At 31.0% G+C, this 17717-nt stretch overlaps 1 protein-coding gene across 4 annotated transcripts; it reads left to right on the plus strand.

Moving 5' to 3' along the window:
* The first annotated feature begins 6 nt into the window (after window positions 1–6).
* On the plus strand, window positions 7–13489 carry LOC134681095 (uncharacterized). Of its 4 annotated transcripts, none has more exons than XM_063540522.1 (5): window positions 242–306; window positions 5586–5682; window positions 7145–7493; window positions 10524–12897; window positions 12934–13489. In XM_063540522.1, exons 2-5 carry the CDS (start codon window positions 5587–5589, stop codon window positions 13442–13444), a joined length of 3330 nt encoding a protein of 1109 aa, XP_063396592.1. In that variant the 5' UTR covers window positions 242–306; window position 5586; the 3' UTR covers window positions 13445–13489. The 4 variants fall into 4 exon arrangements, with proteins under 4 accessions (XP_063396590.1, XP_063396592.1, XP_063396591.1 ...); XM_063540521.1 differs by having other exon boundaries at window positions 10524–12885; window positions 12922–13489; XM_063540520.1 differs by lacking the exon at window positions 242–306 and adding an exon at window positions 7–110 and having other exon boundaries at window positions 10524–13489.
* Window positions 13490–17717: the final 4228 nt, after the last annotated feature.

A 17717-nucleotide genomic window follows, 5' to 3' on the forward strand; every position in this document is an offset into this window, starting at 1 on the left:
TAAATTCGGAAACAAATGTCGGGTATGCTTGCAAAACAAAACCTTGGTGAACCTGATTATGAATTTATTTTACTCATGAGCAGTTGGAATTGAAAATTGTATGATAATTTGTAAGTTATCGTATTTCTACTGTGCTGTCAATGTATCCCTTATATGCTGTATGATATAAAAATCTAAAATAATCAAAAACATAAAATCCGGATTTTCAACATCTTTTTCAATCCCGAGGACTTCCGAAAAAAAATCTTTCAATTTTCATTGGTTATAAATTGTGCCATATACAAAATTCAAATGGTCATGAAAATGGTAAACAAAGCTGACAATTTATGTCTTTGCTGCTTGCAACTAAGTCATTTAATCCATTACCCAGTTAAACATACTTTTAAATATGTACTTTTCAAATTTGACATAGCAAACAAAATATACACGAAGTAGTTTAGAGTGGACCAGTTTGATGAGTCCCATATTAAAAGGCTAAAACCATGCATGTTTTTCTCATAACGATGATCATGTCTGCTGATAAACCTTCCTCATGTTTCTAAACTGTTTGATATAGGGCAACTCAAAATATTGGCAAATAATAACCAGTCTTCTCTCAAAAAAAATCACAGTTACTCAATTTTATTACGGCTCAATATCATAACGGTACCCAAATTGCACCTATTTAGCAAAAATTGCAGTAGAAATCTTACATGATTTCCTAGAGACTAAACAAGTTGTATTTTTATGATCAGGAAGTATGCACATCTTTCAACATAGGTAAATATATTTAAATAAACACAAAACGTTTACAGTATTTATCAATAGATGAAGTGTTTACTGAAAAAGGAAAATGTACTGAAACGTCGCCATGCGACGTCATCAAACTGTCATCTTTTTAAAATTAGCAAATACAATATGTTTCAAGTATCCATTTCTTTAAAAAAGAAGAGTAAGCATGGACAAATATCCAATTGTTCAAAATATTTGAAAAAAATAAACAGAAGCTTTGTTATTCGACTTTTGACGATGCAAATTTAAGCATGGATGCAATTTGGGTACTCCTCATTACAGAATCATTGATGGTTTGGAGGTTAGTTCAAATGAGTCCATATGAATTGAAAATCAAATTGGTGTACCTCTATAATAAAGAAGGATACGGCTACAAAATAAACACAAAATGGAAATGATTGTCTTGATCATAAAAAGACGTACATGTAGTTGAAAAAACTGTCAAAATAGGTGCAATTTGGGTACTGTCACGTTATATATAAACAAGACAGACAAATATATTTCACAGCACAGGATAAACACTTGACTATAATATCACTGATAGTCACAAATAGAGATAATGTTAATGAGCAAATGTAGCGCCAAGACTATATCACTGATAGTCCCAAATTAGTGTTAATGTTAATGAGCAAACATAGTGCCAATCCATTAGAAATAATTAAATACAATAAGCCAAACAGATCGTTTAAACAAGCCAAACCAACGGCCGCCAAAAAACAAACAAATGTACATGTGTTGAACAAAGATTTACACAAATTAGTTTAAATAACATCTAAACAATACACAATTTAAGCTTGTTAATCTAGCATTGAAGAAATAATATCAAGCAAAAACTAAATTAAAGCAAGCAAGGAAGAAACAATATCGAACCTTAACACATTTTTTTCTCCATACAAGAAGCTTAAGCCATACCTCACAGTGGTCTCGCTAGCCCAAAATAGAAGGGCGCCGCGCCCTGGGTGCCTTCATCAGAGCCCTTCTGCCCTGACGTCTTTTTCCGAAATTCTCTTGTGCCGTTTTGGTGAAATTTTGTTTTATCGATTTCTGATTTCCAAATTAATTACATATATGACACCTGCATGACCTGTGTGATTGCCCCCAGGTTAATCATGTCATTACAATCAATTACAATGGTAAAGACTTCAAAGGTGTTAATAACTAGGTAAATTAATTAGGACAATGTATCTTTTTGTCATACTTTTGATGAATGTGTCAGCGAGTGTATGTCGGCATTTTCGATCTCCAAGTCACAATGGAGAAGTGTATACATGAAGACTTTCATGACTTAAAAATTGAATTTAAGTCATCAAAATAAAACTATGCCTTTACTGAAATGCCTTCCATCTCAACTGACATGACTGATCTCAACTTGTTAACGACAAACACAGTTTTTAATTAACGCAAACGTGGTGGAAATTCATTTTGGAGTTACTTCCCCTGTTTTAGCTTGTTACAAATTTGTGCTCTAAAAATATTATCTAGTATCAAAAAAAGGAATAAATCACCAATTGAATATATAATAACATAATAATGTTATCTGAAAGATATTAACTGTCTTTGAACATATTGAAAAAAATATATTGCAATTTCTACTTGATAATTATACTTTTTATTAGTAATCCATGTTCTAAACATTGTTAAATTAGTATTGCACTCAGCTTTGAAAGTTCTGACCTTGCAATGGCTGTATAGCCAGTCAATGTAGTTAAAAACTTCTATTTGTTGTATTAAGAGTTGTAATCAAACCATAACCTTTGATAATGAGTAGAGTGAAGTTAAACTATAAAAAACATAATAATAAATTGTATGTTGATGAAGATGTACTATATCATACATAACTACACAAACAATGAAATAAAGACTATAGTTGTAATCCATCTTTATTTTAAAAAAAACCAACATATACAGTAAAAAAAAAAGATTTGTTAACTCGTGATACACACAGAAACGTAGACAAAAAAATGAGCAGTGCCTTTTCTTATCATAAAAAGTGCCCTGCCCTCCACTGGCACCCTGCCCCTTTTGATTTCTAGCTAGAGCACTGCCTCATATGAAAAGAAACAGCACCCTACAGTGTGAAAAATACTCACTTAAAAAAGTTCCTTACCTGCAATATGAAATTAAAAGTATTAGTACATAAAATAAATAAAATCATCACCATGATCACAACATCATACAAAAAAATAAAAAGTAATACCACTACATATTAACATGATTAAGGACAAGGCCTGAAAAAAAATTTTGAGTTTCTGGTAACCCGACCAACCCTGCTTTTTAGCCCCGACCCTAATTTTTTTATTGGATCTTCAAACAAAAAAAATTGTCAACTCAGCCTGTTTCATGTGTTTATGACACAGGCTTCTGTTTATCGACATAATAAATGATCTAACTTGCTTCTACTGGCACAGTAAGCCAGTAAAACGTTTTATTAATGTCAAAAGGTATTCCAAATAGGTTAAAATCCAAGAAATTTGCACAGCAAGTGGTTCAAAAACATTGCAAATGGCACACTTCTGGTTTTTGAAACTAATTACAGACCTGGACTTGGAAAACCATGATAATTTTCTGGATTACGTTTACAATGTAAAAAAAAAAATGTAAAAAAATTTAAAAAAAGAATTCCGACCTACCGAACCCATTTTTCAAAACGATGCTACCCGAAACACAGATTATTTCTTATTAGGCCCAAGATAAGCAAATGAAAAATAAGAAGAATAATATCAACCATAGACTAAAAAACTAAAGGAAGTATGGCAGAAACATGAAATTCAACCATTTCCTTAATCTTCAAACCCGTTTCCTCAAATCTACAGTACAGGTCGAGGAAGAATACCAGAGAAAGCAATAACCATATATCATGTATATATAAGGAAATAATAAATTTCAAATGTACTGCAAATTCCTAGACACAAAAATATAAAAGCATTCTTTATCCAAGTAACAAATTAACAATTCAAAATAAAGAATGCTCGGAACAATTTCAAACAATTATTAAAAATGATTGGGTGTTGAATTCCATCCTATATTTGTTGATATGTTGATAAATATACATTTTATTCAAAGTCTCATGCAAACAAGACCGGAACAGGAAGTAGATCTGGAAAAAGAATTAACTATTTTGAGTTCATTACATGTAGTATATTTAAATGAAAAATTAGGGAATTTTCCCGTTTTTTGGGGGTTTTTTTTATTGATTTTTCCACTGTAAGTGGGGACTTCGTCCAAATATAAAATAACCCGCTACAAACTGCAAAGACAATGCTTCAACCTCTTTTCTTAAGTAAATGAATTGTTTATGTCTGAATTTCTTTAATTATCAATAAAAAAATTGATGTTTCATCAACTTAGTACAGAGCTCCAGATAAGCTGCGTAATTGTGGATCATGCAATACAAATAATAGAAAACCCAATGCAATTGTCCATTGCAGGGTTCAATAACCCAATTAATTCACAGGAAAACCCAAATATATGTCAAAACCATGAGTTCTCAACCCTTTTGTTGGCTCCCGTTTGCGTTATTTACCCTTATCTGTTTTCACTTGTTTGGTAAATCTATTTTTATTATATTTATAATTGGAAATGTCCTTTCGTTCTAAAAATAGTTCCCTGCATCAAGTAGCTGAAATGGGTCCCTGTTGGAATTTTCCCTTGCTCAAAAGGTACATGTGTTTTTGAAATCATTTCGATCTTCTCGGCGTTTATCCAATAAGCGTTTGTCATGTTGTCATATTTTTTTTCGAATTGTTCGAGATTTATCATAACATACATTGAATTAAAACGAAAGTGAATGTCGGATAAAATATTGATTAGAAACATGTTTTCAGCTTCTTTTGAATAACAGTGAGGGAAAGATATGATGATAACAACAGTCAGCAAGTGTTTTTAGGAAGCGTCCTTCGAACGCATGGGCGTGTTTGCGTACCTAAACAAGAACATTGCTAATAAACACTTCGTCAAAAACTGAATCAGTTGCCGTTAGAAAATGTGAAAGGCCAAATGATATCAACTATGAAATGATATGTAATTGGAAACCAAAAGTTTAAATAAGGGATAACTTAACCCAGATTTATGTAAATTGAATAAAACAAAACATTCAAGTATAATTAGAGTTTATATACTATTTTTTTGTCGTTTTACAGTTAATGAGTGAATACACACACAAACATTCCTCTCAGAATTTTTATATAAAGGTATATAAGAGAAAAAAAGATCCGAGACGAGTGCCTTGGAATACACATGTCCGTTATTTACAGTTTACACAAGTTGTTAGAAAATACAAAACTGGCAGAAGGTTTGAAACGGGACACAAATTAACTTACAATTGCTCGTCAGTGAATTAAGAAAATAAAACAGCTATAGCACATATTATTCAAAGAAAGAAACATATTTAAAATGGAAAAACATCCGGGGTTGATATTGCCTAAATATTCAATAGTGTGTTGATGAAAAAACCCAATTCATTAAGGAGCTTGGTGGTGAAAGACCCAATCTGATATTAACTTGAGGGGTGAATTGGAATTGATAATGCAATTAAAAATCTGTATCACCCAATTGCACTTACATAAGAAAATGGTGGGTAAAAACCCCAATTTGTGAATTCTTATCTGGAGCTCTGTTAGTAAAAATTGAAAATGTCCGATGACGGAAGCGACTGAAAGCGAGTATTGTAAGCAACAGGGCGCTTTTGGGGGTTGGGGAAAGGGAAGTGACGGCCGGGAAAGCAACTTCTTCGCTAAAGTCGCCTGGAAGCGTGAGCCCTGCCTGTTATATTTCATTGGTATTTTGGTATTAATTTACACACTTTTCTTTTGTAGAATGAATGAATTGAAGTTAGAAATGGATAAACGTGACAAAAAAAGAAGAAGATCAGTCAGACTTTTATCTCAAACAGAAGAGATAGAAAAAGCTTTGGTAAAATTTTAAAACAATTTTATCAGACAAGAGCCAAGTAATGCATATACATGTAATGTGACCTTTTTAAAAAATCATTCGAAATTGGTCAAATCAGTTTAACTTGTGTAAAGGTGACAACTTTTCTTTGATTAGACTGTATGTGAAATTTTCCCTGTTTAGCATTTTTTTCTGGCCCTTTTTTTTGAATAATTAGATTTCATAGAACTTTGTTCAGGTTTTGTACTTTAATTTGGTTCAAATTAAAATATGTGCTTTCCTAGTACTTTGTGTACAGATATGCAAAAACTTTTGCTCTGTATAATTTCATTTTAGAAGGAACCACACCCTGCATTTTACAACAAGTCTTGAGAGTTCAATTACTTATAAGGATATGCATTATAACCTTGACTTGTGAGTCATTGGAATATAAGATTGTTTTGAAAGGTTTGCTGGCTATAGCTATTATCTTGAATTTTCAGCAACCATTTGACACTAACCTTTCACTTATGTATTTGTTTATCACTTTTTAAACTTCAATGATCATTGCTCATTGTGAACTAATAAACTGCACTTCAGAGATGCACTCAAGTTTTCCAGGGAGTCATTATAAGCTGATATTCATAATATTAGATATGGTTTGATTTCTTCTTATTTCTCATTGGTTTATTTGGTCACATGTTTTCCAATATACATTTTGTATTTTTTACCATTTTGATATATTGACTCAGCTTTACTATATTTAGAAATGATTGATGCCATGTTACTAAAAGAAGTAACATTGAGTCAATATCGTTTTCAAATTTACACTAATATCTACATGTACATACATGTATGTGATATCTGATGTACAGTGTTTCTCATTTCCCGTTTTTTTTAGAAAGATTAGACCGTTGGTTTTCCCGTTTGAATGGTTTTACATGTCTGGTAATTTTGGGGCCCTTTATAGCTTGTTGTTCAGTGTGAGCCAAGGCTTTGTGTTGAAGGCCATACTTTGACTTATAATGGTTTACTTTTATAAATTAATATTTGGATGGAGAGTTGTCTCATTGGCACTCATACCACATCTTCCTATATCTATGTAACATATATATACCTGGTAAACATTAGGGATTTTCACTCAGTCAATTCGTTATATATTGACCGTTCAATTATATTGAACCTCAGACTTTGTCCTTGTCAATATAATCTGAATAGGTCCTAACATGTATATATTGTACTGACCTCGTCAAAAGACCATAATTGATAAAAATCAGGTGGTAACTTGTCATTGCATATAGCTCTCTACAAAAGTTTACAACAACAAAAATTAAATGCAAAATCATGTGAAAAAATATCAATAAAAAGTAGCTCATTTTATTTTAAATGAATAGTAGTATTAGTCATGTTAGTACATTATACTGATTTCACGGATTTTTTAAACTTAGATTTGAAATATACTTATAATGATTCATACATGTCACATACTTTTATACTTTTACAGATAGATAACTTTGAAGCAAAATATGGCAGTGTATGGAAGGATTTTTCCCCAGATTATGTTTCATCTAGGAGAAAATCCATGACAGGAAGGAGATCTGGTATCCATAAGACACTTCCTATGCCTGTAATAAATGATGATGATTTAGAAACAGATGAATTATCAGTACATAACAGATTTGACTCCCCTGAATTGTTGAGAGCTCCTGACAACTTATCAGCAGACAACTCCCTTAATGGAAAGGAGAACACAAGTGCAGAAACACCTAATTTGATGGTACCTGAAAATGACCAATCATCTTCTAAAACACCAGAAGAAATTCTGAAGATGAAAACTCCAAAATCATATGCAGGTGAAAACATATGATTTGTATTTTGTATTTTTAAGGAAGGAATAGGTCAGTCAGGGGTACTACCTGTACAAGTAATTTTAATTTACTTGAAGAAGTAAAAAAAAATATACGTTTATAAGTAAGTTATAATGTTTCAATAATCTCCCCTTAATTTTCTAAAAAATTTACTGATACAAGTATATTTTTTTTACAATCCCACCAAAATTCTTAAGTTTTGAGATGTTAAATCATGCCTTTAATGATTTTTCCGTCTAAGAGACATGCCTAAATCATTTTTTTTCCCCTACATACTTGTAAATATAAAATTCACTTGTTTAAGTATCCTACAAATTTACTTATATATGTATACTTTTTATACTTCAAGTTAATAATAATCACTTGTACAAGTAGTACCTCTGACTGTCAATGACTGTAGGTGTGATATTATAAAAGGGCTAACTTTTCAAGGAAGATATAAATGTTTATTTGTTCCTTAGATTGACTTATACAAACTAATTGATAAAATTAAAAATAGGAATTTCATAAAACATAGGGACTCAAAGTTATTATGATTAACAAAAATGACACAAAAAATAATTTAAGGGTTTCAACACGACAGAAAATATTAAGCATTTCATTTGATTTTTGGGATCCAATTATATTGATTGCATGAAGAGCCAATTAGATAATTTCCCTTACTGTATATATGTATGTGAAAAACACCACTTCATGTTTTTTAAATATCTTACAAAATGATTTTTTCTCAGATTTTTTGGTAAAAATTACAAAATAAATAAGTAATCACTTGAAAATGAGGAGATAACTCTGCCAGAATTCCAACAATAACTGCCATAGCAAAGTTGGCAATAAATTTTAACCTTGTCCATCTGTTTTTCCCAAAGTCAGATTCTGTTCTCTATCTTTTGTATTGCCTCAACAAAATGATATGAAACTTCTACACAATGCTTATTACCACACAACACAGATCATGTTTCGAAATTGGATGGCATCACTTTGACTGTTCTTGAGTTATTTCCCTTTAAACGCATAACAATTGCAGAGTTTTTGGTTTCTGTTTTCTAACTTTAGTTTGCCTCTACCAAAGGCAATGAAACTTATATACAATACTAAATACCACAAAACTCACATCAAATACAAATTTGGGTAGCATCACTCTTGTCGTTCTTCAGTTATGCCCCTTTATAACTTTATATGATATTCCCCATTTTTTCTGTAAAAATCTTTGAATATAAAATAGCAATAACTGTCGGTCTAATGTGTTGATGCTGAATAAATGTTCAAATTTTGAGAGATAAATGCAATTATTACATGTAGTACATCATTTTTAAGTTAGAGCAAACAACACAGAAATTCTGCAACCTTTACCTTTTAATGATGCCGGCCTAAAACTACAGAAAAACATTGTCAATGTCATATACTTTGTGAAATACGGTCAGTGACTGTTTATACACTATCACAAATTATTATAAGGCCAATAACATTTGACTACAAATAGCACATGTACAGCCATGACAGCTGCAGTTTATAAAGATATTTAATTTTAGAATAAGAAGATGTGGTATGATAGACGTTCAATTCATTTATTACTTTATTTCCATTAATTATTTAAAAATTCTATGGTCAATGTAATAAAATGAATAACTAATCCAAGATTTAAGATATTGAATATTTAAACCCGTGAGGTATCATCAAAGATAACAAACTAAAGTGCTATACAGTTTCATGGATTAATGTGTTTGGTCACTTGTTGGACATTTTTCTATATTTGAGTTCTTGTATTAGTTCTTCTGTAATTCATCATAAAACTTTTGTACTCTTTAATTATATGTGTTATGTCTTATTATTAAAACAGTTTTGACAAGAATATCTTTTGTTTGAAACTGTTATATTTATATGTGAAAAATGCATTTAGTACAATTTATTTTTCAAGTTTGCCAAATAACATGAATAAGGGGAGATAACTTAATTGACATTATCAGATTATTTTGTAAAAAAAAGTGTTGTTCATTTACCTTTTTGTGCCCCATGCAATGTGTTGCTGAGGAACATAGAAATACTATGAGTTGTCTGTCCATCTTGTCTTGTTAGTTTCCTCACTTGAACTTTTTTTTTTATTCAGATTTGAATAAAATTTATAGCATACGATACCTGCAATGTCTTGGACAATTCAAATATATGCGATTTAATTATTTTAAGAGTTTTGTCCCTTGGAAATATTATTTATATAGAAAATTGCATTAAACATGCTCTCATGGGTATAATTTAAACAAGATCTAACAGTGTTTTAAGAAAATCAGGATTACATAATAAAAATTGAACTAGATGCTTCCCTGCTTGGTACCATATAATATTTTTAAACAAAACAGAAAACAAATGCTCAAACTTTCTGGAACTTGTATAAGATAAGAGATATTTTATTTCTAATAAAGGGCCCACAAGGGACATTTAGAGAATACAAGTATATAAGGAAAATGAACATTGATTAGCATAGATACATAGAATTAATTACATGTTCATACACAATTACGATACAATAAGACTGTAAAATATAAAACCCTTGGATTATAGTATAAATATTGGTTGAGGATACAATGAATATGATGCTTCAAATATTTATTTTCTTCTATGTTTTTTGTATTACATGAGCATGATGAGTAAGGGGTAGATATTGAACTGGACAATTAAAAGCAATCTTTCTGATGTTGTTAGAAAGTTCCCTTTTGATTCAGAAAATTGTCTGCTTTGTCAGACATAAATTATGGGACTTTCAACTGTCAGATATAAAGCAATTTTTAACATGCCACATACTAAAAAGAATATGCTTGGACAATTTTTTTATTTTTAGTTTATCTTTGAACTACAAAATGCATAAGCATAGCTCAGCAGGATCTCCTAGTGCTGTTGTTTTATTGAATAGTTTAAAAGTATTTCTTATCTCTTCTGATAATTGAAATAAACTTGAATTGGAACGTGAATATGAAAACTATTATATTTACCTCTTAATATTTTTCATTTGTTTTTGTTTTTAAGGTAAACCTGTAAAGGATTTTAGCATTACTCCAGATAATGTTGAAATGCCATTTGAAACAGAGTTTGAAAGTCCTGATTACCCTGAAGGTATTTTGATTGGACAAAATGAAGGTATTGATCTGCATCAGAGTCCCATAATGTCAGAAAGATATTCACAGAAGGGAATTCCAGTCACACCTAAGTACAAGACAGTTGACAATGAGTTCAGAACTCCATGTGCAATTCTAAGATTAAACGATTCTCTACCATATTCCCCATCACAGCCAGTTTTCTCAACACCGTCACTCAATTTACCTAAATCCAATTCAGAGACACCATTCTCATCACACTCTATTTTTGATCGAGTTGATAATAGTTGTGTATCTTCACCTTGTTCACCGTCAGAATCAGAGATGACAGAATCTTGTTTAGACATTTGCTCAGAGACTTCTGAAAAGAAAGAAACAGCCAATCAGACAGCACCAAAACAAGAACTGTCTTCAAGAAAACTGTCAAATAAGAAAGTAAACAAGACAAAAAATTTAGAATCTTCTGGAGAAAAACTTGAGCGAGAAAGAAAAGAAACATCTACATTTTTGTCAATATGTAAATCTCTTGCTAGTAAAATTGTAAACGTAGTGCGTAAATCTCCTGAAAATGATACTGATAAACAGACAGAAAATTTAGAAAATACAATTCAAGATTTCTTTCCAGCTACTGAAGTTATTGATAACATAGAGGATAAAACACATTTTGATGTAAATTGTGAGACAAAGTTAGTCTTTGAGTGTGAAAAGGAAACATGTGTATCCAATATGCTGCCTTTGAATAAAACAACAATTACGAAAAAGATTGAGGATTCTGCAAATCATGAGTTGTTATTGACAGTTAGCAATAAACCTGAAAAATCAAACAATGAAATCATTAACAAATGCAATAAGAATGTAAAACTTAAAAATCCACAAGAAAGTTTGGGTAAAGAAACAACTGTAAATAAAGATGCTCAGTTGAAAGATACATCAGATACAATATCTAGTCATGGTCATACTGAATCATTGTCTGATAATAATGCCAAATCATTTACATTGTTAAAGTCTGTTGGTAAAGAAAAAGAGGGAGAATGTCATATCAAAGATTTTAATTCAAATTCTGAACGTAGAGCAGTGTCAGAAAAAATACACAAGTCTAATGTGCAGAAACATACTCATTTATTATCAAATGATGCAAAATCTGTGAGAGGTGTGGAAACTGATCATCTACAAATCACTGACAAAATCTGTTCCAATGATACAGATCAAGAAAGAAATAAGGCACCAAAGAAAGCTGCCATGAAAAAGCAGAATAAAGCAAAAAGGCTATCCATTGATTCACATATAATGCCTGATATTTCTTCAGAAAAGTTGTCACATGATGCTGCAAAAGATGAAAAATTAAAGAAGAAAAAGTCATCAACAGCTCGTAGAAGATCAGCTGATCCAGTTCTGTTAGCTCGTATGAGTGAAAAATTTGGGGACAAAGCTGGGCCAAGCTGGACATGTGCTAAACAGAGTGCTGTTGTGGAAGAAGTAAATGCACAGATAAAAGACAATAGTGTTCCTTCCCTTGAAGAGGAAAAACCTATGAAGAAAAGGGGGAGACCTACTAAAAGAAATTCAGATATTGGACTTTCTAAACTTAGAAAACAAGACCAGGAATCTATAGACAATAAAGAGAGTACTTGTGAAATCAATTTAATAAGTGACAAAAGTAAAATAGGAGATGATAAGAATAATGATAATGCATTAAAAGGTGATGTACCCAAAAAGAAAATTGTTCGACCTGCTAGGAGGAAATCTGCTGATCCAATAATGTTGTCTCACATAAGCAAAGACATAGTTTGTAATGATGATGGCATTTGCTTACAGAGGTCAGAAAACATTGAAGATACTCATAAAATAGGTTCTCAAAACACTGATATAAACAAAGCAAACATAAGTAGTGAGGTGATAAAAGTTAGCCAGAGGAAAAGTCGTGCTGCAGGAAGGAAATCAAATACATCTGTTAAACTGTCTCAGATTGTTGAGGAAGCTAATGATGATAAAACTGACAGTGCTTATAGCAGTCATTGTAGTGTTGATATTATTAAAGATTTTGAAAATATCATCAATGACGATGTTTCGAGTCATGGTATAAATGATGTCGACAAAAAGGGGATAGAAACTAAGCAGTTGGCAGTCAGTGAAACTAAAGATCCTGACAAAAACATTACAGAAAGGGAAATTTTGCTAAACCATGTAAATAGTGCTGACTTTGACAAAATTCAAGAATTCCTTTCCATGGATGAGGAAAAACCTATTGTTAAAAGTTCTAAATCTCGACGTAGATCTGCTGATACTCTTACATTGTCTGACAGTGTCTCACATTCTCAGCAGGATGGAAGTTCTGACAGTGCCTCACATCCTCAGCAGGATGGAAGTTCTGACATTCCATTAAGGAGAACAACCAGAATTAAAAGAAGATCAATTGAAATATATCAAGCTGGTGATCATTACCAGAATAATGAATTAGAGAGTTTCTCAGACAGTCCTCATTCACAAGACGACAATAACTCTCCAGGAACAAGTTCATCAGGTGTAAAAGCAAAACCAGCGCGAAAACGCAAGATGAAAGAGGAGAATGTTGAAGATATTTATAGAAACAAAAATTATAAAAGACCAGATGATAGGGTTTGGGAAACTATATTTGAATGTCCTGACGAGCTGAAAAACCCTGACCAACTCCTAAGTAAGAAAAGATTTAAGAGGTCAATTGCTTTTGAGTCTTTAATGCCAACAAAAATAAAGAAACGAACAAAAAAAGCTGTAGATAATGGCTGGGATGCAAAGAGAAGGAAAAAACAACAGCTCCCAGATGAATTTGTCATAGAAAAACTGGCAGAATTAGATACTATATTTAATAGTTGATTTAAATACTTACATGTTTAAGAAATGCAACTTTGAAAGTTCAAATAGATATAAAGGTCAAAAAGTTCTCCATTTAACTTAATTTATAGGTTCCTATCTTTATATGTGTTAACATAGTTAAGCAATTAGTAATCTTATTTTTACTTCTATTTTAAGGGAGGGGGATTTTTTATACTTAGTGTAATTAAGAAAACAGAAAACAATTCAGCATAGATTTTATTTTTTGTAATAATTTTAAACTACAACAAAATTTTAACATTAAATATATGCATAGCTAATTTCAAATTACATACATGTACAAATGTACATACAACTTTTCAATTTAGTGTTTCGTTTGACCTGTATGTTGATTAAAGGTCAAATATCAAACAATATTTGATATATTTATAGCAGGTAATCATGGTAGTATTTATTCCTGTAATCATCTAGGTTATTGTAAAGCGTATTATTTTTGCTTTTCACATTTTCATTTCATAACATATGCATGTCATGCATTTTCCATTTAATAAAAATTCAAGCAAGCAAATATTCTTTTGACACACACATGACAAATCATTTGAAGAATTTGTTAACATATAAGGAAATTTACCATGTTTACAGACCGATTATTGCAGCAGTTTTCAAAGCTTATTTTATTTTATTTTTTTTTAAGTTAGAAATATTCTACATTCAAATTCCTAGCTACAGCCACAGTAAAGGTTACCAAAAAGTTAATTAGATTAGCAACTTTACTTTGTTTTGGTTTATGTGGTTACATGTTAACTGACATTTGATAGTTTTGATTTTGACTTTCTTTAGGAAAATTATATCTTTAATTTGGACAGTTTGAATTTGATGTGGTGTTTGTTTTTGCTTTCAGTATATACTTAGGATTTACAAAGATAAGCATCATGATTTACTACTATAAATATTAAGATATGTTGGTAAAAAAGCAACCCAATGAAACCAAATAAATCATAGAAGTCAAAGTATAGTCTTGAACAATAGAAATATAACTGTCAATATGCCGCTTTGATACAAAGCAGTTAAAACAGTTCTTTCCTGCAACGAAAGTGACAAAATGCCAGAAGAATATTTCAATGAGATGGTTAAATTTTAAATCGAACGTTTTCAAGGAGTAGAAGACCTGAATGATTCATACCTTATCATACAGCTGCTTTATGTTACAAAGTTTCCATCCTTTAAAGACCTTCACATATTCATTATTCTTGACCCCAATTCATTAATCAGTGACTGCTTAAAACATTTAACAGTAGATTTTTGACATGTGAATTTCTGTATAATAATGAAAAATAAGATGACTATTATTAGTATATATGGAAAACTTGCAAGGTCCACATGTCAGTCCGTTAAACACACTCTCGTATGTTCTAAAACACCAAAGAGATGGAGTTCACCTGATCTTGACCTTATTTTTCATAGTCAAAGGAGTAGGTCCGGTAAGGCCTCATTTTGGCCTCAAATTTCAGTTTCATCTGACGAAAGATTTTGACTACTTTTTAAACACTTAAGTGTCTATTTCACTTAATTCAATTAGTTTTTGTGAAAGATTTTAAATAAATTTAGTCATTAAAAACGATCCGATTCAAGCTCAAATATGAAACATCTCTCAAATATGCCAAAAAACATCACTTTTCAGATGGTTTTTGTCAAAAATGAAAGTGGCCGCATCCGTGTTCATCCACAACCTTTATATATGTTATGTATTATTATAAAATACAACTTACATTTCAATATTAAGGATGAACACGAATGCGGCCACTTTCGTTTTGCATGGAAACCGCCTAAAATTTAACTAAAATGATAGAATTTTGAAGATTTCAGTAATTTAGCATCACTTAATGGAGCTACAACCCGATATATGTGCATTGTATTGTCAAAAACAGCCCATGTTTATGTAGCAGAAGCATTCAAGTGTCCAATAAATAACTAAAAGTTTACAATTTCACAATTTTGTTAAACTGCCATATTTTGGGGCCAAAAAGGGGTCTTACCGGACCTACTCCTTTTTATTACAGATATAAGTCAGGCAGTTTTCATCAGAATTTTCACTGTTAATTGTTAATTTTGTGTTTAAGTCTGATTTTATGATACTTTAAACAACTTCAACTATATTTAGTGTATGAATTGATTTTATGGTGTACTTTTCTGTCGGGCATGTTCATCTGACCTTGACCTCTTTCATGGTTCATAAAGTCTACTTTTTATATACATAATAATATGATCAATAGGTTGACTAAATAAGTTGAATAGAATGATTGCACAGGGAAATGGATTATTGATATTATTAATTTTATGTTTTTTTTGGTTTTTTTTAAACCTTTTTCTCAAAGACTTGCATCATTAAATCAATAATGATAAGAAAAGCAGGCTAGACCTTTCAGTATGAACACTCATGTATACTACTGAAAACATGAACAATATATTTGATGTATAATGATGATGTTTTTTTTGTTTGCATCAATTGCAGGCAAGACCATGGGTTCTGGGGAACCAAAATAACTTTTTTGTACCATAAAAAACATATCCCCTGATTTTATCCTGCACTATTACCTTGTCGTAATGATCTGATACAGTGGTTTTATTCAAAATACAACAAAATGCAAAATAACACGAGTAATTTAAATATATTGTCCCCAACAAACAATTGTATCGATCTTTGAAATATGTATACATCTAAGTCTTAGAAAATGTTTATGTAAATATAAAAAATGCATAAAAATTGTAAATATTCATAGAATGAATACAGTATTATTAGCTAGATATTAAATAATAGACAAATATATTGTTTTAGAGATTGTGTTGTATTGTATTGGGAAAATTGAAATAATGACAAATAATTAGACAAAGTTTTTTACAGTGTTCAATTGTCTGACAGTGCTAAGAAAGTCACAATAAGCAAGACATAGCTATGACTATAAAAATGGCTAACAATTAATGAATACAATGTAGCACTGATCAGCACAATCTTATCCCTCCCTACTTTTAAAAGATGAAAGAGGGGCTAAAGATACCAGAAGGACATTCAAACTTATAAATCAAAAATAAACTTACAATTCCACTGCTTAAAAAAACAATAGTACACAAGACACAACATAGAAAACAAGAGACTAGGCAATACAAACCCCACCAAAAACGGGGAAGATCTCAGGTGGTCAGGATGGATAAGCAGATCCTGATACACATGTTGGTCCTGTCGTGTTGCTCATGCTTTTACAAACCAGGTACATAGTCTAATTGGTAGGTCACAATTGTGCAAAGGGTACAGGATTGAAGTTACAACACCAGGAACATATTTGAAATCTGTAACAGATGGCGTCTGTTATATTTATGAAAGGATGATTCCAATTTCACCATTAGGAACTTTTTGTTAAATAGAGTCCTTCAATGTGAGTAGCAATACTCTAGCAAGGAAATCATGATAGGAAATACAAGCCTGGGATTATCGTATCAATTGAGAGATACAGGTGCTGCTGGGAGTTTACTACATAGAAATGGAAAGTTCACAATTGGGATGCTGAACTCAACGCTATTATCGTAGAGATTGTTTTCAACCGACCCTCATTTTCGGTTGCTAGATGTAAAGACAAGATATTGTGATTTAGTTTTCCTCAGAAAATATGTATAGGATTTTAATTTAATTAATTTATTGTAATGGAATCCCTATTTCTACATAGATAACGTTCATTGAAATCCAAAACGTCACAACAGACACCGTCCAAAAAAATGGAAAATTAACAATAGGGAATGAAATACTGTCCCTTTCTTAATATATTTTAGAAAAAAAGTTTTCCATGTAAAAAAGAAATATGTAATTCCAGGAAAAACAGCTATTACTGTTTATATTTGATTCATTTATTTTCAATTCTATATGATACATTTCAGCAGTATATTAAAAATAATTTATTATAAACGCAAACATATCAGGATAACTGAAAATTCTCTGTAGATATAATAAGTTAAGATACAATAAATAAGTCCATGCATACGTAATTTTGAATATAAAAAAGTACCATGTGTTACACAGTATGTAATTGATAAACATAAAACAATTAAAACAAGTTATAAATCATTATAAATGTCAAAATTGTATTGTTTGACAATTCAATAATTAATTTTAAATAATGTGTATAAAAAATATAGATAACAATTATTCGACACCCCTGTTTTCACCTGGACATCAATACACCAATATTTCTCCCAGAAAAATCATCACAAACACGTAATTAAAAAATTAAAGAAATTAATAGACGCAAACAACATTTTGACGTTG

Source organism: Mytilus trossulus, chromosome 8 (genome assembly GCF_036588685.1).
Source record: "Mytilus trossulus isolate FHL-02 chromosome 8, PNRI_Mtr1.1.1.hap1, whole genome shotgun sequence".
In the NCBI taxonomy this organism is placed as follows: Eukaryota; Metazoa; Mollusca; class Bivalvia; order Mytilida; family Mytilidae; genus Mytilus; species Mytilus trossulus.